The sequence below is a fragment of the Anopheles funestus genome, chromosome 2RL (genome assembly GCF_943734845.2).
Source record: "Anopheles funestus chromosome 2RL, idAnoFuneDA-416_04, whole genome shotgun sequence".
Classification (NCBI taxonomy): Eukaryota; Metazoa; Arthropoda; class Insecta; order Diptera; family Culicidae; genus Anopheles; species Anopheles funestus.
Genome location: NC_064598.1, coordinates 24293732 through 24318230, shown reverse-complemented (window position 1 = coordinate 24318230; position 24499 = coordinate 24293732). Strand labels below are relative to the sequence as shown.

The 24499-nt window shown below is 41.7% G+C and overlaps 1 protein-coding gene across 3 annotated transcripts in view; it reads left to right on the top strand.

Moving 5' to 3' along the window:
* Positions 1-24499, top strand: part of LOC125765218 (uncharacterized) — a 109031-nt gene that overhangs the window by 60676 nt on the left and 23856 nt on the right. For all 3 annotated transcript variants that reach the window (XM_049430128.1, XM_049430130.1, XM_049430129.1), the window contains exon 5: positions 4523-4612. In XM_049430128.1, coding sequence (XP_049286085.1) covers positions 4523-4612 — 90 coding nt within the window. The remainder of the gene's footprint in view (positions 1-4522; positions 4613-24499) is intronic.

The following is a 24499-nucleotide window of genomic DNA, read 5'->3' as shown; positions in this document are numbered from 1 at the left end:
TAATCAAACTTAAAAACACCTCAATAATAGTTGAATTGAAATGATCAGACACTTAAAACTCAACGAAACTTTCCTTCATTTCCTGTGCTGCCAAAGTGTCTCCCATCTGGAGCTAATCGATTAGATCACGCAACCTGTCGTCCACACTATATTGAGGATCGCGTTTTTTTTTTATTTTCTTCCCTATCTCCTACCAATTTCTCGATTGTTTGTCAAAGTGGCCGTAAAGTCTGTCCGTTCCATGTAATTACTTGCCATCGGATAGCAGCATTCTTCGGCGCACGTCAAAAAGGGCGAAATCGTTTGCCATTTTCACCCCTGCTACGAAGGGCGATTAGCGGGCTCGAACCATGCCGTTTGCCAATTCATTCATTTGCTCAGCCAATTTCCTGTTTTTTTACTTAACATCACCTTGCTTGAGCAGCATCAACACTTCCACCATTCCGTGTAGTGTGGTTTTGTTTTGACTCGAGCCTTTAACCATTGCCTGCAGGGCTTTCAGGGGTGTCTAGCATTTAAGCCGAAAAGAGCTAAAAAACCAAATCAATCGAACAAATTACCTCACCCGTACGGGTAAGCCGTATCCCCAAAAATGGGTGACGCTCTTGTGGCCAGAGGACGACCGGATCGTCCCGCTGTACGTTTGCTTCAGTCACATTTCCTAATGCGTCTAATGGAACGATTAATCATAATCATCCATTTCGCTCGTTGACCATCCTGGTCTCTGTCGCTCATTGCCAGCATCTTGTACGCGATCGAGTGGCCGGCTAATCGAAGCTTACTCTCGATTGCGATTGGGTGGTCACCGTGGCCGACGTAAACAACGGGAATCCCTTTTTTGGGGCGTAGGTCCCTAGGATCGTTCTCTTATATTTATTGCATTAACAATGAATTTATCATTTTTGCCTGCGGAAAACGATACTCCCGCCCGGGGACCGGGTGTTTCGAAACCCGTGATGAGACCGAAATGTGAAATGGAAAATCGTTGATCGTTGAAGAACAGAAATGTAAATAGGAATGACGAGTTTGTTGAGGATTGGTTCGGGAAACATACGTAAAAACGGTGTGGTTGAACAATAGACCCTCACACGATGTTCCGTGGGTCAATGTGTTGCGCTTGTGGAAGGGTAGGCTTGGCTGCAGAGTTTGCCGAGTCGCTTGGAGGGTCTCGATGACCGAGTGCCACGGCGATGTCCACGATGACCATTTAAGGGTGCAGATTGCTACAAGCACTCATATGCATATTACCTTCAGCAATGGGTTCCCAAATCGGTACGCTCCATATGTGCTAGTCGCTGGGAGTTAGTTTATGATACGAAACTTGCAAACATATTCCAACGATATTTCAATAAAATTTCAAATAGAAATAATCCAGACAGATGGCTTCAGTATTGTGTAGCATATAAATATGAAAATTTGAAACTCTTCATATAAATCGCAACGAGTTGCGAATATACCATAAGAAAGGATCGCACGAAGAATTCAATCCTCTACATAGCTCGCCCTGTGTCACTAAAGCAATCTGCAAAAAAATACTTTGCAGTTGACCCAGTTTCCACGGTCTTCCACGGTCTGGCGTCGCAGCTCAATTCTTCAAAGCCACCAAAGAAACCGATGCTTTACCCGGTTCGGTTTTGATGGGGTAGATCATTTGGCAGCAGTGAGCCTTTTCTGTTGTCTTCTTCTGAACCGCAGGGGCACATGTGTTTCTCTTTCTTTACTTTTTTTTTCGTTTAGCCAAATTGGATAGTGTGGGGCTTAACGATGGATGCGAGTGAATGAAAATCCATTTATACGGTTTGTTAAGTGTTGACATGCGTTGAAATTGACTTGTGGACAGGATTTTTATATAGGAAGCAAATATTACAAAATGTAAAAGATGTTTAATAATTTATAACTGTGTTTAATATATTGCAATAATTGAGTGTAAAACATAATAACTACATAATAAAATCAGTAGAAAAAAATACTCTAAAAACAAAAAATACAATAAATATTATCTAGAAACCAAAAAAAGAAATTTTCTCTAATTTCTAATTTTGTAGATCATATTTTGTTTCTCATGGCCTTCTTACTATTTTACAAACTGTATTAAAGCACTTTTTGTTATTGTAATTTAAAATTTCTCACGTTTCTTAGTATTGCTTTCAAAGCCACTTCAAAGTTTCCTTCAAGCGCGCAAGTACCACGTCCTGTTTGATCCATGCTCGAGATACTGGGGGCTTTTTTCCAAAGCCTATTATTGATCAATACCCGGATCTAGTTCGAAGCAGCCGTTTTATGCATCAAAGGGCAGGGGGAAACCCTATCCAGAAACACCACCTACTGGGATGCACATTTGGAATAAAAACACCCACAATACAATGTTCCACCAAGGTTCTATTATTTTTGCTCGATGCCGTCACATGCATGACAAATTATCAAAACCGTTCTGCTTCATATGAATTGTGGATTAGATACAGAAGGACATTGATCACTGAGTTTGCGAACAGCGATATCTCTGGCAGCTCTGATATCATCGTACACTTATGGGACTTCGAATGTGCGATTGTTGCAACAATAGAGTAATGGAACGGAGTGACACACTTAAGGTAGCTGTGGAATTGTTTTTATTATACTCTATCCATCTTCAATCATCTACAATAAAGTACAGTTTTGTGGCCGAGGTTGGTAACTTCTAACATAATATAACCATTATTTACAAGCCACAGGAATAGACGTCCCATCTTCACCGTTACGTACAGACAACCACCATTAAACAAGCAACATTTATTTTTATAAACCATTCGTTCAGCTCTGCAAAAATGCCTTCAAAAAGAGACAAATGAAAGAATCGCGCAAATGCATCTTGCAATATACCCCCAAATCACATGCAATCATCGCGCACACCGATCGATAATCGATTATTGTTTACTTTTATTTCATCGACAATGATCACCGATTGTCGATCTTCTCCCACCGTGTGGCTTCTATTTACTGTATAGCCTTTCGGAAAAGATCTGCATCGATCCGTTGGTTTCGAAAAAGGAGGAACGAAAAAAAAATTGCTCAACCCACAGTCAATAGATTTATTTATTTCTATAACTGTTGCACACAACAATTACAGCTCCCATTATGCACCTTCTCCTTTGCTCCGGCTCACAGGCATGGGTACGGTAATGGATTACGCTGTACTCCACTCGTTTCGCATCCTAGCCCCATCCTAGCTTTCGACCGAAACGAAAGCAATACTACTACCGACTGGTGCTACTCGAGTAGCTAGTTTATGTGCCTGATGGGAAAAAACAGATTGTTGATCGATTGTTTCACACGATTGAAACGAGAATGTAGGAGAGAGATGTAAGATGGTTACCATCAGATTGGTAAAGTGCAATTTTTCCTATTCTCATCAACGTGATCGTTAGTGTATGTTGAATTAGCTTTTGTCTCAATTTAGTTTCAATATTTATTTTTGCTAGTTTGGCTTAAAATTTTCATTAACATTTCAAAGGTAAATTGAAAATAAATCAGAGATCTATTTTGATTTTTTTTAATATATTGTGTTGTAAAATGTACACAATTTTAATATATTGTGTTGTAAAATGTTCCTGGTAGTGTAGTTTCCTGTACTACAAAAAATATTGTAATACGTTAAGCTGAATACTGTATGAAATTGAAAGAATTAATCCATTCCATATGTTTCACGCGTACATCAAACAACAAACACTTAACCCGTTTCGAAGATTTGCAAATCAACTTAAAATTCACATATCTCTAACCGACGCAGTCAAAGGATTTCCGGTTCTCACCGATCCCATTTTATACCCAAAACGGCATAGTAGTGTTGCTGAGAACATTCAACACGGTGAACCCGGTAAGCGATCAACTTCAAATTGACTTTCGTCACATGTGACGGCGGTTGAAAGGGAAGAAAGGAACATTTCTTACCGATAAAACAAATCAAAGTGACCGTATGCGCCACCGCTGGTTCGGGGCCCTGATGCGGATTATGATGCGCCCATTCGATACGAGCACGATTGGCAATTGGTACTTGGGAACGGGAACCGAATATGTTCGACGTTCCGTGTGAACATTGTCCACACTAGCGCTCTCACAGCGTTCCCGAAAATGGAAGAGCTTTAAGCAGCACTGTTGCTACCGGTCCAGGCTTACAGACTAAATGGAAGGAATGTCACTAGAGTAGGAGATTGATTTGATTGGGAAATTTGATGATTTGTCAGGTTTACGTAAGTGGCTGACCGAAAAGTGACGAGATGTCAAACCGGCGGTCCTTACCCGATTGGGGATTTAAAATATTGGTTCCCTCGTCTCGTCGACCACCCTTGTACCCTTCGGCTCGAAGCGGAACTTATTTAATCGTACCTTGCGTAAACACTACGGAACGACTTATTAATGTGCCGTTTTCTCTCTTTTGTTCTCCCACCGTCTCTGTGTGGTGGTGAACGAGCCGGTCGATTGATAGTTCTGTATTTTTTTTCGTTTTAATTTTCCTTTTTTTTTATTCCACTATGTTCCATTTCAGGCACTATCTGGATTCCTCATGATGCTCACACAGAACGGAAAGCTGCTGTACATTTCGGATAATGCCGCCGAATATTTGGGCCACTCGATGGTAAGTCTCGGGGAGCTTGGCGCAACTGATGATTCATCCATCGTTTTTTGGTTGATGGCGTGTGGGACCTTTGCCTGAGATATATAAAGACAAAGTAGACTTAGTCTATTCACTTTAATGCCAGATTTAATATAGCCTGCCTAGTAGTGGTGGCTACCGGGCTTTTGATCTATTGACGAAAATGACTCAGGCGTTGACGTAGGATGGATTTATTGTTAATTGATTGTTTCCAGCATGTTTAAAGCATGTTTTTGCGATGGATTTATTACGAAATATACGGGTTTACAATACAAATGTCAAAACCGATGCTCTTGATTAAAAATAGAAGGTTGTTTTAAGCTAAAACTATAAATTTTGACACGATCAACACAAAAGACTTCAACGATACATTAAGCGGGGAACACATTCATAAAATTAAAAAATGTTTTGTTTTCATGAACATTCTTCTAAAATTTTGCTAAAATTGTTTTACATTACTTTAAAAAACACACACATACACACACGCAATCTACCACTAGAAGTGTCCGTCGACTCCCGCAATCATGTCCCCGGGTTAACCGTAGCAACTCATACAACTAGTCGTAATCTGACGGGATCCCATTTTCTGCATTGTAAATATCGCGTTAATTGCGTGCCAGCCTTGCACCTTTACGCCTCTAAACGAACATTCAGCGGGCACCTACTGCATCTTGTGCGATATCAAAAAAGGCCCACCACAATCCACTTACCACAACCACGCAAAGGAACGTCCTTACCGGCAGAACCAACGGAAATTCAGGTACGAACATTCCCTTTTGCCGGGGTGGGAGGGTTTTGTCGGGAAGCTGCCCGATAATGGCCACACTGGGCATATAAAGGGCACCACAAGCTCCAAGAGGAAACAATAACAAAAACCACTCGAATGGATCGCGAGTGAGCCGCGCGAGGCGAGAAAGATATCATCTTAAATTTCGCACCACGGCAATTTGTTAAAAAGCGCATCCGATCATATTACAATCCTCTCCGCATCCGCAACCTTTCTTCCATACCTTGGTGCATCGCCAACCTTCCACCACCGATCACCCGCTATGCCTTAGTGATGTTTACGCCGCTCCCCTGGTACGCTTCCTGGGAAACAATTTCGGAGTCACCTCTTGACTCTTGACGCTGAGACGGCTGACCAACTGACGATCGGATGGGCTTTCCTGGTGGTTACCTCTTTCAAACCTTTCCAACACTAACCGAGAGTTCACACTCCCCCTCCCTAGTGTTATCGCCAACCCTCCTACGATCTCGGCTCGCGCAAGTCTCGTGCGCCTGTGAAATATGATTGTTTTGATGTTTATTCTTCGCTTTTTTTTGCACAATGGAATTCAAGAATGAACACTCGACAAATGGTAGAGGTTGGCAATGGGCAGCTTTTTACATGACTTTTTTTTCTTGTTTTCATTTTATGCAGAAAGATTTTTATAAGAAAGATATAAATAAGAAAAAAAAAATCCTTCACAATTCCAATGCAAACGGATGAAAAAGAAGCAAAAATATGATTATGTCTGGCAAGATTATTGTGAAGTGTCAGTGCAACAGCAGCAGCGGCAGCAAACGCATCTCACGAGCAGCTGTTCATGCACTCTGTTCATCACCATGCTGGAAGGGGGCACGATGCTGGTACGAAATGGTCCACCTTCAAGTGGGGTGTACGGTTGAATCAGAATTAAATCTAGAAACAAACTGGCAGGAAGGAAGAGTTTTATGAAACTGCTTACATATACGAAAGAAAGCAAAGCAAAAAACCCCATGAGAGGGATGAAAGCGTACAGAATCCATCGGTATCCGCTGATGGGTCAATGGCGTCGGATGTACGATAACGAGGTGTGAAACGGAAAACAAATCAACTAACTTTGCGCCCGTAAAATGTGCACCTTTTTGGGCAAGTGAAGCAAGGGAAGGACCCCACCCGACACGGGCTCGGTTCACTGTGAAGGGCACACTTCACTCATAACCCTGCCATCGGGCTTAATGGCTAAATGTTCGACCCGATGCTAACGATAATGGATTGGCTTTTAATATCGTTCACCAGTGTTTTTTTTCTTCTTCTGCACCATTTGCTGACTTCACTTTTATTTTAGTTTTTTTTTCACACACACACACACACGAACCTCCTGTACGGAATCGTTCGTCTCACTCGCCAGCGCATTTTGGATGGATTGACACTGACCGCAAAATGTTCCCCACGGTGCGCAGACCAATTTACATACATCGGGGGCCCAATGTTATTCGGTCACAACAGGACGCCACGGCACGGTTTCGGTGCGCATTTCGTACCGAACTGTCTGGCGCAAGGTGACGATGATTAACAGCCTGATAAGCTGATTAAGGTGCATCATCTGCGCGGATCGGTGGAATGAATTGCATTAAATCGATCACATCCTAAGCGAACCACGCGCAATTGGGAAGCGTAATGCTTATGGAAGATTGTAATGGAAGCCGAGGTTGTGGCTGTGCATCGATATGGGTGTGAAAACCGCAACCGGTGTATCGTTCGGAACACAGTTTTCGCGATTTCTTTTTTTTGTTTTCCCATTATCATCGTGCGGTGGAAGGAACGAATCTTATCCGCGGAGAAGATGGAATCCTAACAAAAACCACAAACTCGAATCTGGCGGTCGGGAAATTAGTGTTTCAATTTATTTTCACGCCAAATTGAGCACGGAAGCGTAATTTGACCAACCACAAGGATCGACCTTGGACCCTGTTGTCCTTCACAGATGTCATGAACGAATGAGAAATTCTTCATAGATTGTAAATTTTAAAACATACATACATGGATTCATGCCAGTTTAAAACTTCACAACATCTTTAAATGATTTTTGTTTTGCTAAAAAATGTTAAATAAACTCATTTGCGATTTAGTATATTTTCTAAAAATATATAACATATCGCTGTAATAGAATAAAGTATCAAATAATCATAAACCGACCTCCCAGCAAAAATTAAGTACGATCGCTCAACATGCCACATGTATCAATACATCACCAAGCCTTTCGCCATTGCATTCTTTCTGCAACTGCACAACCTTTTGCCAAACGATGCCACAGCACATTATTCAAATTCTCAGCAGCTGTCATGCAAAACGTTGACATCTCTATGCTGATTGGAGACATCGTTTAACCGAATAGATCCTTTAGCCCGTTCGCTATTAGCAATGTTTTTGTCTGATGGCACATACTATTTAGCGTATCGTCACGGTTTCTTCTCAGCAAACACGATCGTGGCGTCCGTATGGAGGTTGGCCATGCAAATGGATGGTTTGCCAATTGGGAGGCATCTAAGTTACAAATGTCTTATGTTTCTCATCACAACGTTCGAATGCTAGAAATCGTTTTCTATCGATGTTTGTACAATGATTTAATCTCACTGAATAACAAACGATTTGATACGAAAAACGGCAAATGTCTTTTATTGCATAATATTTTACTAATTTTTTAAAACCCTTAAAGCAACTGATTGTTTTGATTAGGCAAAACCTAAAATTAGGTAATTAAATTTTTATTATAATTTTTTAAATTGGAACGCTTTTTTCGCATATCGGCTTCCAGACAATTGTTTAATTTTAAAGAAAATAAATATTAAATAATCGAATATTTCAAACAAAAAATCAGGACGTACTTCAAGATGTACACTACTCTAAAATCACGAGTTCTCTAAGACGAAGCTTTAAATAATCTCGTACGACTCCTAATTCACCGTACAATGACAGCGAACAGTTTGTCAACGTGTTACAGGTCCAACACACCGAGTTATGATGCGATGTAAGGTTCGTCGCTTACGTCCATTGTGATCCTTTCATGACATCTGTTGCAATATATGACATCTGGCTAGTTCTAGGAAAAAAAGAGCATATTTCCATAAAACCCCTCCATCGGCATAAACACCCGACGGGAGTAAAAGGGACGATAAATGACAAACGCATGACACACTCCAACGCTCCATTCTGGGCAAACCGATGGGTTGCAGTTTCCCATGCGCCTCGGCTTCGTAGCCACGTAGACACATGCATACATCTGTTCCGGGAGCCGCTACGACACTCGGCAGAAATGGGGACCCCGGTTTTGGGTCGCTTAAGTAACGGCTCCTCCCCGTAACCACTGAGCAGCGGGTTTTGTGCATCGTGAACTATGTGAAAGGTCAGGACAATGGTTGTGTGACGCTTAAAACGGGGCGCTGATCTTGAACGCGCACATATCTGGCAAAAGGGGAAGAGTTTATGCTAGGACAAGAAGGAGCAAAGCGCTAAGGTTTTGCATTAAGTGTGATAATGTCCCAGTGCCCAGTTCTGGTCAAGCGTCGTCCGAAAATTATTGTTCCATTCCTCAACACAAGTTTAACGCGCGTTAAACTGTTAAGCACTGAGTTTTGCGATTGTGTGTTCGCGACTGTGCGCAAAAAGTGTAGGTACCGTACTGCTGCGTACGTATGATAACGCGACATCGGTCCGTCGTCGAGACAATTGCACTGAAGGTGAGGCGAAAGCGAATCAGGCACTGTGCGCGGATTTTACAGCATATTGTATGCTAAGTACTGCAACCCGTAGCGAACCCGTTGTTTTGCATCCTGCAGCCCCCGTTTGCTGAAGGGTGTCCGCAATGTATCATAATGTGCTGGCAAACGCTGGGTTTGGGCACCGGTAATGGTACCGGGAAGAATGGATTCAACACACTGTGCCGCGGGAGAGTAAATGCAAAATACGTGCACCGTTGATACCTGTGGCAAGATATTAGCGTCACCGGTGTCGCCATGTGTCGACCGTGTGTAGATTTTGCTGTTTGTGCTGTGCCGTGATTGCTGATGTTGGCCCCACAGGAAAGGTGTTGACAATTGGACGGGAGTGCTGATAGTGAACGGAACAGAAGGCATCTAAACGCAAACCGTGTATGTGCGCATGATCTATGGGTGCCTCAGGCTCTAATGCAATAGCAAAGTTGTAAATTGATTAAAACCAAAGTGATTTTCGACACCCGGTGATGAATCATTTGCTCTTTTTCAATGCAGGAGATGAATAAATTTCGAAGAAAATAGTTGAATGAAATGGTTGATCAACCAAAAAGATGAAAATAATTGAAATCTTTATTTCCAAGGGGAAAGGGAAATCAATCAAATAAATCAACGTAATCCGAAAAAGACACCTGATTCTAGTATTGCTCGTGCCAGATTTTGCCATTTTCAAGACTAAGTAAGTGTCCAACATTTAAGTTTAAAAATCAAATTTTTTTAGAGCACAAATAAATCAATTTGAAATTTCGAAAAACATTTAAGAATGCTTCTGAATCCTTAAGCTTCAAGTAAATGGTTTAAGTCAATACGGCCAGGCCGTTCTACCTAAATAAAAAAAAGTAAATGGTTTATAAAAAACAAGCATTGTGCAAGTTAATTTAGTAATTTGAATATTTATTAAATAGTAAAAATAATTTTCAACATAGAAATGGTTCAATGCGATGATGGCAACTCGTCGAAGTTGTAGTTGCATCCTGAGGCCGTATTACACCACAGGAGACTATAGAAGCAAAAATCGATTTGTAATTTGCTTTGCCTTTTATAACTTAAATTGTAACTAAAGGTAAAACGTCATTATTTAAATCAGAAATAGAAACCTTCTTCAATTGTTTCTTGCGTGTAAAGTATTAATTTATTACTCACGCTCCCAGATGAACAGTTGTTTGGCAAGCTAATTTTTTTTTTCATACATATGTCCCCTAAAAGTCGAAGACTCTTCTGCAGACTAAAAGTAGGTTAGCAGCATAACCAACAGGTCTGTCCTCTTGGTTGACAATCAATTTTCAGCACCATCGATGTGCTATCAATGCACAAACACGACACAAGTTATGAGCCCTTTTTTGTGAGAAGATTTCAACGGAATGCACATCGCCTAGTGAACCTTCCACCTCGGCACTGCGTTCGAAACACCGCTAACGACCAATTAATAGACACGTTAATTTATGTTCTAACGCTGTCTTTCTAGTGAAGGTGTGTGAATGTATGTGTGTATGTGTCTCGGTATGGTTGTATGCATCAAGCAATCGCATAGCTCGTCGCGTTTATGCTTATCAGTGTGCACAGCCGGACCGATCGATCGAAGTTTCCAACCGCACGTGAAGGCTCATTAGACATCGGCAATCGGCATCGACAAACCGTGACGGCCGATCGCGGCCACACTTCGAATGACCCATTCTGCTAAGGTGCTGGAACTTCCCGCCGTGGACGATCCGTGGACGTTGGCGGGGACGGGGCGAAAGATTTGCTACCTCGCCTGCGCTCGATAGCGCACCCCTGCTCATGAAACATACACATCCACAGAAGGGTGCAAACTCTCGAGGGCGCACTTGTGGATTGTTTGCGCCTGCCTGATTCACGCTGATAACATCTGCTTGCCTTCAACCCCTGCGACGGGTACCTCGTTTCGATTGCCGGTGCACATCCCACCAGACTGAATTTCCTTACTGTGGGATGTGCAACGAGCTGAGATTTTGTGCTGCGCAGGATTTGCACACCTTTGCCGCGCTAGTCCGCCCCTGTTGCATCCCCGTGCGAGATGGATGTGTACGGTGGATTTGGCCGGTTTTGAATAAATATAAATAATTCACCAACCGACTGAAACCTAACGAACCGAGTTTCCGAGCGTACAAACTAGGAATGCACGCGAGGTGAGGTTTAGGTCACCGATTGGCAAACGGCTACAGCCACACACACACAAACACACGCGAAACCAATCCCTAGTGAAATCCGTCTCCATTCTGCATCGAGCGCGAACATCGATTGAGGTTAAGGTTACAAACGGACTCGACAGTCGACCAAAGTTTGTGCGGTGCAGTGCGGCCGACTCGCACCGCTCGCTAGGGGTCCTTTGGTGTGGTGGGCACTCTTCCGAAAACCGAAAGTGTCCCCAAGCAGCCGCAACTCCCGGTGTGGGACACACGCGCTCATTTAGGGCACGTCGTCAGAAAGGTTGGCCGTTGGGAACGTTGGTGACATTTTGCCTGGTAGTTCCCGAGTGGGTCAACAGAATTCCAGCTAGATATATTTTTTTTTTGTTTTGCTTAATTCTGATAGCTGTAAGGAGTGGTTGACACAGCAGGAATAATAAAGCTGCTAGCTACATATTGCCAGAATGATTGGCCCAAACAGAGATTGAAAAGGTAGATATTTTGTGTACAAATAAAAAAAGGGATTTTATAATATAAAAAATAAGCATCATTTACAGTCTTAAACAATTTATTCGTCAAAAAAAAAATTCATCCGAATTCTAGTAAACTTCTTGTAAAAGTCATGTCCTTTTTAAGCATAATATTTATATCTCATTTATCTCATTTTATTTTTTTACATTTCAGTACTTAAACTGCAATGTAGCGAAAAGTGGGTTTGCTATTTTTAAATCCAAAAATTGTTATACTTTAAATCAAAATTTCAATTCAAAATTAGAAATTTCAAAATTTCTAAAATTTAAATCAAATGTCATCAACTTTAAATCCATCTCGCAAGAAAACGAAATTTCATGATCCAGTTATTATTCAAACGTCTTCTAGAAGGCAATGTTCTTCAAAGATGTGTCTAAAATAAGTTTTTAGATTTCATCTATTTTTTATTTTCAAAATTTCTATTTTTTATTTTCAAAGACAAAACTTAAACTGTGAGATCAATTTTCGTCACACAAAAAAAACACAACATGATCTACTCATGCAAAAAGTGTCCTACAAGAAATCCACCACTAATCATTCATCTGCTTAATTCCCACTCGCACCACGCAGCGTTCGAAACCTTTCTAATCGTCTCTTCACAAAAAAAACCCACGAAGCCGATTAAGCGGTGCAACACAGCCGAACCAAATAAATAATGCTAATAGTTCCGTTTTTTTTTGTCGTTGTCGCTCCGTTATTGTTATTGGTTTGCACTCCTGAATTATGTCACCGGGTGGACCGTGCTAGAAAAGTGAATTTATTGCAATCATTTTGGCAAATGGCATATAGGCGAGGGTGGTTAGCTTACCGTCGGTACGGTTTTGTGACTGAAAGGAAAACAAATCTTACCACCCCGGGATTCAATACACACAGCCCGTGTGGTGCTTTGGATCGAAATCAGGGTCTTAGTGGCACGGTCGGATCTTTTCCAACAGTTTGTTGGGTACGAAAAGTAAGCACACCACTAAGCATACCATTCCTCCGGTCGTTTAAGTAGCGAAGATAATTAATTGGCGTTTCAACCGTAAATCTACTTAGAGCCATCGGCTTATAGAAGTCGCAGCACTGGAAGCGCATTTAATTTTTTCATATGCTATTTTGTGCTAATGTAGTCACACTGGTATTGCAAATTTGAGGAAAAAGTATATACACCACTTGAGAAATGGGCGATTAGAGGATTTGGAACACGTTCTGAAGTAGCTGCATTGTTGTGTTATCTAGCCAACGGGGAAAGACTTCAACTATACAGAAAGCGACGAACCCTTAAAAGTACAAGAGTACTAAAGTCCTTGTATTTATAAATTGTAAAAAAAAAGTATGTTAAAATATGGTATTCACTCGGACTGGTTATAAACATACATTTTAACAGATAATAAAAATAAAAAAGAAGCTCGAAGCTTTTTTAATTTTACGATTACAAGCAAAAAAAAGCAAGTTGCTACCATGCGTTTTTGTAATATTGTGTCACAGTTCTTCATTACTAGAACACAATTCTATCGAACAAGCTTAATGTTTTGCTACCAAGCAACCTCCCTCGGATCCTTCCACAACTCAAGCCTCAACCCACAGCAGCAACTAGTAATAACAGTAGGTTACAGTTTGTACACTGGGAGCTCTCCTACCGATTCGCGTAGGAAGCCAATAAATGATTGCTCACAATCATAATCACCGCTAATCGGGTCTGCATATAATAAACAGAATAATAAAACCTCCCTTACCAACCCCCTCCCTCGTTTCCTCTCTGTCTCTCTCACCGCCCGAAACGGATGCGATCGGATTGATCGGTTTCGGTTTGGGTACGATCGCACGTAAATAAACGCGCCAGGTGAAGTTTACAAACGGGCGCGCGCACGTTCGACCGTTCGCGAGGCTACTTTTGGCCTCATGCGGCGCAAAACATGCTGCGTAAGTGCACCATCTCTTTCTCTCTCTCTCTCTCTCTCTCTCTCTTTTATGTACACATATAGCCACACAGAGCGACAGTATCAGCATCCGTTTGAAACGTCTTTTCAGCTTTGCGCGTGCCCCGCGATGCGTCATTTGTCACGCCGTTTGTGTGCTGATTTTTTTCTCCTTTTTTTTTTACACCATCCTGCTCCACAACGTTTGTAAGCCCTTTTGGGTCGGGTATTCAGCACTGCACTGGGTTGGGGGGGGGGGTGTTTTTTTTAACAACACGTGCGAATGCTACTTCATGGATAATATGTATGGTTCAAATGATCATTGTACGATTTCAATTTGCTACATGTTTCACACGGTACTACATTGTTTTTAACGCGAGGTTAATGTTGCTGAACCTCTTGTTTTGTTGCTGGACAGGCTTATTTCGAATAAGCAACCAGCTTTAGCTGTTAATTTAGAATAATGTCTTTTAATCAACAAAATACTTATGTTTTACTTTCCCTATGTGCTTGATAGATTACTAGCTCAGATAGTAGATTTATAAATTGATGTTTATGGTGGTTTTAGCATTGTTAATCTTAAATACAATAACACCCAGCAGCAGCTGATCTTCTGCCCATATCCGTGGGTAGTTGATGTACGAGAAAATCGATCACAAACGGAACGATCTTGATAGCAGCCTATCTTGTGTAAGGATATCATTTAACGGTGGACAATTCAATCGCACCGGACACGTACATCGGATAGTTAATGTGACAAGCTGATGCAGTTCTTTCCTGTCATTGCACTGTCCAAACATCATCCATTACTTATCATTTGTGCCCAAGCCTCCAAGGGCTCGAGGTGCTCATTTCCATTCCGGTCGGTACACGCATTCATAAACTCCCACGTAAGCCGAACGACTTTACTGACCAGCGGTTTCAATTGAACCGCATTGCAGCGTGTACAGCGTACGCATTGTTTGTACCATCGATCAATCTTCCCCAACATTGCGTATAGCTGTATAGCCGATTTTATTCATCATTCCTTTGCCCGATGCTTGTCAGCCTGTCAGTCCATTCCCGGTGTGCTAAACCACCGGAAGACATGTTCATTTGGAAAGCAGTCGTCATGAATCTGTCAAACCAAAAAAAAGAAGGAAAACAACTGTTCCGTTGCCGACTCTCTCTCTGTCGAGTTCTCCGTTGTGTGGCTCAAGTGCAAGCAGATCTGCTGCGGGTGTTAGAATCCTTGAAGTGGTTTTTTTATTTAACTTTTGCAAGGACCCAACCAACGCTCAACCTTCGATGTGCTCCGCGGGCTTGGGACAGGTTAAACCCCGGTGACAAATGTACGCTGGAAGGGAAATTTATGAACGACGCCATAATAAATCGAAATACCGTTCCGGTTTGTGATTCGGCGCACCGAAACTCTTCGGTTCCCGTTAGCGGGAATGTAAAGCGAGTGAAAAATAAAACAAACGCAACCGAACGGTGAGACATGTTTCCACCAGGGTGTCATGTTCGATCGATTTTTACGATCATGTTTGGTTTCGAAGTGTTTTGGGCCGACATTCGACAACACGGACCGATGGGCAATGCTTCACATAGGTGATCGGAACACCTCGTTCGGATATGAATGGTGCTGAAAACAGTGTAAGAAAATCGCTCAAAGGCCTGTTCGGTGTAAACAGAACAGGACGATTTAGCATTGGAGGCATAGTTGAATGAATTCTTCCTAATAGCACAACATGTTCTTAATCAAACCGGTAACTGTGTGGGGGGAAACAAACGCTTAAATAAACCATTACAATTCCATTTACGATGATACACGTGTTTCCTTTGGGAAACCGCATTTTATGAGCTTATTGAAATATGAGAATATATTTATTCCTGCCACATAGCTATAGTGTGAAATATGTGAAATTTCATTCCATGCAGAAATGAACCATTTTAATTACACACGCATTAACGAACGAAGCTATCCATTCATCAACACTTTTCATAATCCAAACGGTGCAATTAACCACCGGTTGTCCGTAATGGGCTCACCTTTACGGTGGATTTAAACTCATTTCTCTTTTGCAAAAAAAAACCTTTCTTCAATATTAAAACCCATCCACCGGGTTTATCGTTGATGGATGCTAAAACACACGCAAACAGTGTTTCTATTAATCCACCCTCCCAGGCAAAAGTCTGCCATTTAATGCCCTGTTTGCGCCAAGCATCAAGCTTTCATTTTCTTTCCCGGAGCGTTAAGCCCGCAATGAGATCAACTAATTAATCTCACACTTAACAGGGTTGGATACGAACAAAAAAACCTACTTATAAAACAGGATGATAGAGAAATGGAACATGAATAGCACACCTTTATTAGGTTGAAACAATTCCGTAACAACGATGAGGTGTCCCATCTACCCATCTACGTTTCATTTTTGAAATGCTAACGAGGGGTGAGTTCGGCCTGACGATGGTTGGAAAGTATCGGCTGATAAGAACGGTCGATAAAGCATGTAATGGAAACTTTGCGAGACACCGAAACATACAATTTTCCTTTCACCTGAATTGGCCCACACTGGTGGTGTCATTTTTATGAGGTTCGTCGCTTATATCGCACCCAAATTTAGCGAATAAAGCGAAACGATCAAGTTTTATCGCACCCACACTGCGCTGTGCTAAACCTTGACCTAGTTTGTCGCTGAGATTGGTTGATCTTTCAGATTCCGCGCTCAGTCCGCTCAAAACCATTACGGTCCCGTTTTATTAGCCATAACAGAAAATTGCATACGCTTTTAGTGCTTGGTTGGCACTTTACTCAAAAAAAAAAAATAAACGTTAAGGAGTTGCTCTGAGATGCGATATTTCCACGTGTGATGCTAGACTAGATTTAGATTTAATGAACTGTATAATGTCACCCTTGTGTCACATTTCGCAGTCCGTAAATTTATTGCCTGGGAACCATTTCTCGCGATTAGAATGTGTTCGATGTGAGTGTTCTGTTTATTTTTTTTCCTCCAAAAACGATCTTTTCCGTGTCTTAATATTGTAGCTGAAGTAGAGAGCATGAAACCGACTTCCACAGCTACAGCACAAATGTGCAATTGGAATGATTTCGTTCCTCTGCTGATGAACCTTGGTACGACCTCCCTGTCCATCCGATAAGCGAAGTGCAAACAAGCAACTGACTGATGGTGTACCTACCTTCATCGGAGCAATCAGACGAGCGAGTGAGCCCAACGGGACCACAACCATGGCATATTAGTGACCGACTCCGTCAGGCAGCTTGGGTCGGCTCCTCCCATACCGGACAGTTGTACAGATACCCGTGTGCGCGTTGCACATTCGCTAAAATGTAATAAACTCGCGCCCGGTGCATTATCCACCACCAGACGGTTGGATGGATGGTGCCCGAAAGACGAACTTGATCTGATCATAACGATCAGCAAGATCACTCACCAGATGCAGCTGAACCGTGGAAAGAGCTAAAGGGGGGGTTTGGAAATGCGCGCCCGCCGACATCCCAAGGGAAACATACCGGAAAGGTATGTCGGAGCAAATTACAGAAAATCCATCACATTAGATCAGACCCGTTTCGGCCCCTTTTGGGGTGGTCCCGGGCACTCATCGACGAGAGGCATACGGCGGCGCGCCAGATACATTCATCCATCCATCCATCTGACAGGGTACGGCCCTATTTTTCCTTAACTTTGTGGTGTACTGTTCTGTTGGTTGGACAGTGTGCGTAATGTCCTGCCTTACGCTGTCCGGAAAGGGAGTATTTTTTTAGAGACAAATTTTTCGAACTTAGTTACATTACGAATTTATAATCAGTGTTCTATTACAATTAAATCGAATCTTTTTTTTGGGAAGAAAAATTTATAAATATTTTATATTTTGATTCAACTTCATTTAATTATTAAAATACAAATAATCCCAGAGATACACTTGATACAATCTTCACAGAAGATGAAGTATTTCGCATATTTGCAATATTCAAATATTGAGCGACATTGGGAAAAGAAAGAATCCAAAACCCAACTTTCTCTGCAACGAATTTTCTTTAACGAGTTCATTGAGTGGTTAAATTTTAAAGAACCCATATCTGCGGGTTCCCATTTCTTTCCTTTAATTAAATAATATCTTAAAACAACCAATAGCAAGTTGGTACACCTTGCGCTTACAAATGTAATGTTTTCATTTTAAAAAAATCCGATGACTCAAAGGACCTGAAGGTGAGCTCTAACCCTTTACTTAAAAATAATAACCCTTCAATGAGGTCTTTAAAAACAGAACAAGCCTCGGAATGGAGCCAATTGGACCAACAGTTCCCAGTATAAGAAAAGCTTACTTCCATTCCAATTATACAACATTGAACAAAAACAATCCAACCAATCATCATTTGAAACATATTTTCACGTCGATTCTGACCTGCATCCAGCCAATAAGTTCCGCGATTTTTCTCACGGTGGATTCAACAATCGCGCTCGGCTGCAATAAAACCAGCAATGACCCTGCCCAATCCAGAGCATTCGTACGCTGCTTAGCGAAACTTCTCATCCATCGAGCTTGATTTGGTTTTGTTGGTTTATTTCCCTTTCCCGCCCCTACCACCGTTTGCCTTGTTTCTGCTTCCTTTCTCGTGCCGAAACTGCGGGTGGACGTATCGGACTGCTGTAGCTGCGCCACACGGATGCGTACACTCCGGGACGCCTTCCAGTTATGTACGTTAGGGAGGGTTTTTTTTCTTCCTCCCCCTATGTTGGCATTGCTTTATAACACGAAATAAACATGTTTTCTCTATAATTACCGGCGAAGATGTTTGTTTTGTTGTGATCGCTTGGAGTTTTGCCACAAACCGGTAAAGGATTCCGCGGTAAAGGTTTGTTTTTTTTTCTTGCGGCAGGAACCCTGAAGAGGAAGAATTAAAACTGATCGGCAGAAACTACTCGCCAACATGACGTTTCGCTTTTTTTTTCATTTTACTCACCCCTGACAGAATTATCCTCCCCCAGGAGCGCTCGTTGCATTTGGGGGCAGCATTGACCGCACGGGCTGACCGTTGCCCTCGTTGGCCTCGTTGTGCTGCTGTTGACTTAAGATCGGGGGAGGTTTTTTTTAAAAATAAAAACAGAAACACATCATCATCATTCCCAGACCACGATGAGCACAAGACGTTCACCCGGACCAGCAAAACCCCTTATTGGAAGCACGGGAATGACATTTCGTATGGCTAATTTCCGGACGGCTTATGACTCCCGCAAATTCTCTAATGAAGGCATCAAACCGAACGCCCCGCGGGATGTATTTATGGGAAAATTCTTCCCTTACGGGGTACGATCAGCATTGTTTATTGCATACATACAGGCGGGCAGGAGGACGGGAAAATAAACTTATAAACCATAACTCTCCCAGGAACTTTTCATCATGAAGGTACTAAAATAATGTGCAATTAATAAGTTTTATCACGAAATCGAAACGATGCGGTAGGAGATCGTAAGCCAAAGCAAAAGCAGCAGTATCAAGTGGTTTTTGTATGAACCCGCGGAAAGACACATCCTTTTCACCGATACACACTTTATCGTCGCCTTCCGGGGGAAAACTGTTTTATTAATTTATTAGTAACATTGGCCACCGTCAGTGTAGCCTCACGTTGCCCTGGCAGAAACGGTTCAAACAGAGATCAGAAGATCGCAACCGTGTAATGGAAGGGTTCTCTTTTATGGTAAACGACTGAACGCATACAGTACCTTTGATCTCCGGCCACCAGTGCCAGAAGAGGCGCTTTTTAATAAAGTCATAAATCTATTATTTTATGGTTGCACGGTTAAATATTGTACGATCAGTTAGCCGCCAGCTGAATGTCGGCGATCGGGTTTTTGTTCTTGGTTTTGAAACGATAAAAAGAGTGATACTGATGAACCGAACGATAACTGTGATATTAGTAACAATATTGATTTTTGCTACAACGAATATTACATTCAGCTGTATGGCACATTTGTTTAAGCGATTTTATTGGACTATTATAGTGTTTTGATATACTGCTAATCGACAGCATATATAGACACTAAACATATCATTCGGCTTAGCGGAGCATACTGAAGGAATTTTATGACCTACCTTAACGTAAACTAAATAAAAAACTTTTAACTTTTTTTCTTTATCCACCAACATTCCTGGTGAGTTCAAAGTTCAGGTTTAATTGTTTTTCTCCAGATTCTATGAGTGATTGCGCGAAGGTCTAAACCACATTCCAGAACACCCAACAGTTCCATTCGTACCGCGATTGTCCAACACTGCCCAATCGATTTGCATTCACCGTCCCGTTTGGTAAGCAACTATAGCGCGATCCTTCGGATACGGCACGGCTACAAAAACTTCGTCCACCATTCCGACATCTCAAGTGACCCAAATAAATGGCATTAAATTCTTGCCACTCAGAAGAATGCAGCCTATGTCAGGACTGATCGATGAACGCGATAAAGACGCTGGGCTGGTCAGCGTCTAGCGGTGATAGATTTCAACACCACCACCACCAGACAGCATAAAACAATCGACCATATTGATCCCGCGTGTACGTTTTGTTCGAACCTTTCTACGCCCTGAAACGCTTGCCAGAGAGCCTGGCCAACCCTAAAAAAAACCCTTACGCTCCGTAAAGGAACGCACGTGAAACAATCGCGACCATTTCATTCGCCATCGATCAAACGATTTCAATGCTCGATCGGACGCGAAACGATAAACGTTGTCCGATTAACGACATCGTTTGATGATGAGTCGACAGAAAATTGTTACCTTAATCGGCGATGGGTGGCTGCTGCATCCGCGGATGCAGACTGCACACGGTTTCTAATGGATTTTGCTGAAATATCGTTACCGAAAACGCGAAATGGGCTCCGACGAGGGTTAGCCATGGACAACAACTGACAGCACGATGACAGTTGAAGCGTTTTGCCGGGTTCGAGGTTCGCGTTCGCGTGGAGGTAAAGTTTGATTCCATCGACTAACATGACACCCACCATTAGCCTGCCCAACTGGCTAACTTGTCGGTGAATTGGCTTAAAAAAAACAAAAATATGGCAAGAAAAAAAAGGCACACCCGCACCTCCACTAATCGCATTTGCTGTCTAATAGTAATAATTACATTTAGATAAACGTGCCAACTCTACCCCCTCTTGCTGTCATTCGAAATGTCTTGCCACCGTCATCTTTTTTGCCACCCTCGCCGTCAGTGCGGTACAGCGGGTTGAGTAATAAATTCACAGAAAATGATCGTTTCCATTCGGATTTGTGATTTCATTTACATTAAGTGTGTTGTTTTGCTTTCCATCGTATGTTTTAAGTGCAGCGATTGCACTGCCACTTGCCGTTCGCTACACTCCGGCGCTTTGGCTGTTCGCTGGTTTCAGTTGCACTTGTTACACGCTTTGCTACACGTTCACGGTGAAGGTGCAAGTTGCATTCGGGTAGCATCAAAGGGACAGCCCGAATGGAATTGCACCATCCAGCACATGGAGCGTAACCGATCGGTCTGAACCGTGCACAGTGAGTGAAGTTTGATTTTTTTCCCCAGGAACAAGATATTAAAAATTCTACTGTAATATGACTTAACTAAAACAACGAATTTGGTTAATTTTTAATCTCAATACGATTAGTATATATACGCTAATCAGTAATTGCTTGTTATTTTATTACTATTTAATTTTACAATTAAATCAATCTGTTGATATATTGCTTAAATTACCATTTTTGCCATAATTCCATACATCTAACATAGGAAGGCATGCTGTACACCTGTTCCTTTGTCCGTGCAGTGGGAAGGTGGCAGTAGCTCCATAATAATCCAGTTAAAACCTTTTCATAAACCGTCCATGGGGGGGGACCATTAAACGGGAGCATTTTGTTTCTTTGCTCAATCACAACTTCCCATACTACACAACCTATATTAAAGTCACAAACGATTTCGTTCACCTGTGCCATGTTGAGCTCGCATTTTAAATTCCCTATCTATTTGGTTCGCCACTATCGTGGCACTAGCACACACACACACACACTGTCCCTAATAAATGGGAACCACTTCAACTCGATTAAAAAGCCTTCGCCCGCTCCATTTTTGCTAACCCATGAAGCGACCGTGAAGTACAACCATCTCAAGTTACATGCAAAGTGCAACCGGTGCACAGCAGGCAGCCAGCAGTATGCATTTCCCGGGCGTGCAGTAAATGGCTATCGATAAATTAATGTAATTATGATATCATATTAGTCACCACCGTTCGCAACGGGTAGCCGGGCACAAGGTTGCATCGGAATGCTGCGCCAAACATAGGCACAGGCTAACCTTTCCAATCGGATTCCCTTCGGCACAGGTGTGTCGATTTTGCGGGCAATGCAACAGGTTGTCGACAACGGTTTACTGCACACTGGTGCATTTGGAGCGTTAGCATAAAACAAAAACAACGCTGTTGTCATGCGAGCACAATTTATGTGAGAGAATGTTTAGCGGGTTCCCGGTTTGGGATGTCAGGAAATGTTTTTGCAACATAGATCGCTGACAAATGCGCTTTACGTATTTGCTCTGCTAAATATGGAAGAAAGAAAATAAAGCACTTGGCTTCATTCTACGCTTTTTAAATATTTTATTATTACTAAATAAAACAATAAATAAATAACTTTCATTATTTTATTAAAAAACCAAACACGATGAATATAATTTTTGATTGAAAGGAAAACTATTTTGTTGAACATAACTAGAGTGAAAAAATGTTCTATAAATAGGACATGGAAGAAATGATGTAAACGGAAATATTTAAAAAAAATCTGCCATAGATCCAATTTCTAGTTTTCTTTCGGAATAGTGCGAGACAAAAAATAATTGTTTTTCAAATACTTAGCACATTTACTCCTATCATTTACAAGCTGGTATTATTGTTTTGTTCAGCACTGTGTAAACTTATTCGTTCGACACTTAAGCTATAATTAAAAATTATCAAATTAAAACAACACCCCCATCAAAGTGATATCAAATCGTACCTCCAAAAGCTCGTCAACTAAAACCTGTAGATAAGTATCAATTGTGATTGATTACAATACTACCAGCACACCATTAAAAGTCAATCAATCATTAATGGTACCAAAAAAAAGATTCAAACAGTACCAAACAGTTTAGGACTCGCGATAGAGTCTATTGTTTTTTATGGCCACCAAAACCCGGTCATTCCAATCAAAACATCTCGACACTAATTCTTGGTTTCACCTCACCAAACCGCCTGGAAAAGCGGGGCGGGGTAAAAATTAATGGCAATCAAATGTGTGAAACATGGCGATAGGGCCATGGTTCAAATAATCGATTTTACCGCCGGCTGTCCACCACATTCAACCGATAGAGAACACGTACGAAGTATCGCGGTTAGCAATCTCGGTACCAGAAGCCATGAGTCATGTGTGTAGTGACCGAGTCCGTACCGACTGCGATAGAGCAAACTCGCACTCGCAGGATCCCCGGCACGGTGGGCCAAACTTGGGTTTGATAAATTTTTATCCATTTATCAACACTCCAACACTTCTAACATCAACAGCATCCCTTGGGCATAATGTTTCGGTACGAAGCGTGCAGAAGGTTGGAAGCTTCGTCTGGTTGTAATTCAATAACCTCAAAATAAGGAACAGACACACACACACTCGTACAACGTCTTCCTCATCATCATCAGCAGCAGCAGCGGTTTGGAATCTTTCGGTACCGAAATGCTGCCCAAGCTGAGCCGGAGGATAAACAGACATTAATTTCAATTAGGTTACGTGCTTTGGACCACACCTTAGCCATTTGATGACTGTGTTTTGGCCCTCCATCCCCCCTCCTTCTATTGAAAGTGAGCTTGATCTGACGATAGAGCGGAGCAAAAGGAAGCGATCCAAGCATGAGACGTTGATGCTGGTGGATTAAATTTATCGTCGCACATTTAGGTCAATTGGGGGCGGAAACTGAAAGTGAAGAAACATACGCTTAAACACATGCACGCACTGGTCCGGTTTTACCAGAAAAAAGGGAATCGGTTTAGCTAGTGTGCCTGAGTACGTTCACTTTCCGTTTGTTTTTTTTCTTTGTACCTATTTTAGCTCTGTAGGGCATAAAAGGGTGTTTTCTGTACTATTTTAAATGTTACCTCAAGTTTACCTGTTACATAGAGGTAATACACAACATTAGTATTAAAATATAAGTTAATTATCTATTTAAAGAAAGTGTAGCGAAACGACTACGCTTCGTCTATTTCAACTCTAAAACATGCTCTAGCGTTGTGTATAATTAAACACAAGATAAGAAAGCAGTAATTTGCCTGTTCTCAAAGCTGCCAACCCACGGTAGAAAAGGATTCACCTGGACCTCACTGCTAGTGCGTCGCTGCAAACAGGGCGGTCACCAATTATTACGTTGACGACAGAGGACGGTCATAGCAGCACGAGTCTCTTTTTGCGCCAGGATCGATCATTCTTATCACGATCACGATCACACATGGCCGGACTAAATGAAGCAATTACGCGAGTAAAATCCATTTCCACTGTGGGGAAACGAACTATGGGGAATGTATTGCTATTTGAATGGACACAAAAGATAAATTTATAAAAGAATAAAAATAATTGTTTTTTTTTGTTCCTTAAATAGATTGGTGATTTTTCTATTTTATTTTTTCATACAAAACCATCAGAATTTTAATGATAAATAAAATATAATTTTGATGTGGTAAATGGAACACACCTTTTAAATAATTGAAGCCAAAATAAATAAATCAGTTTCAATTGAAAAG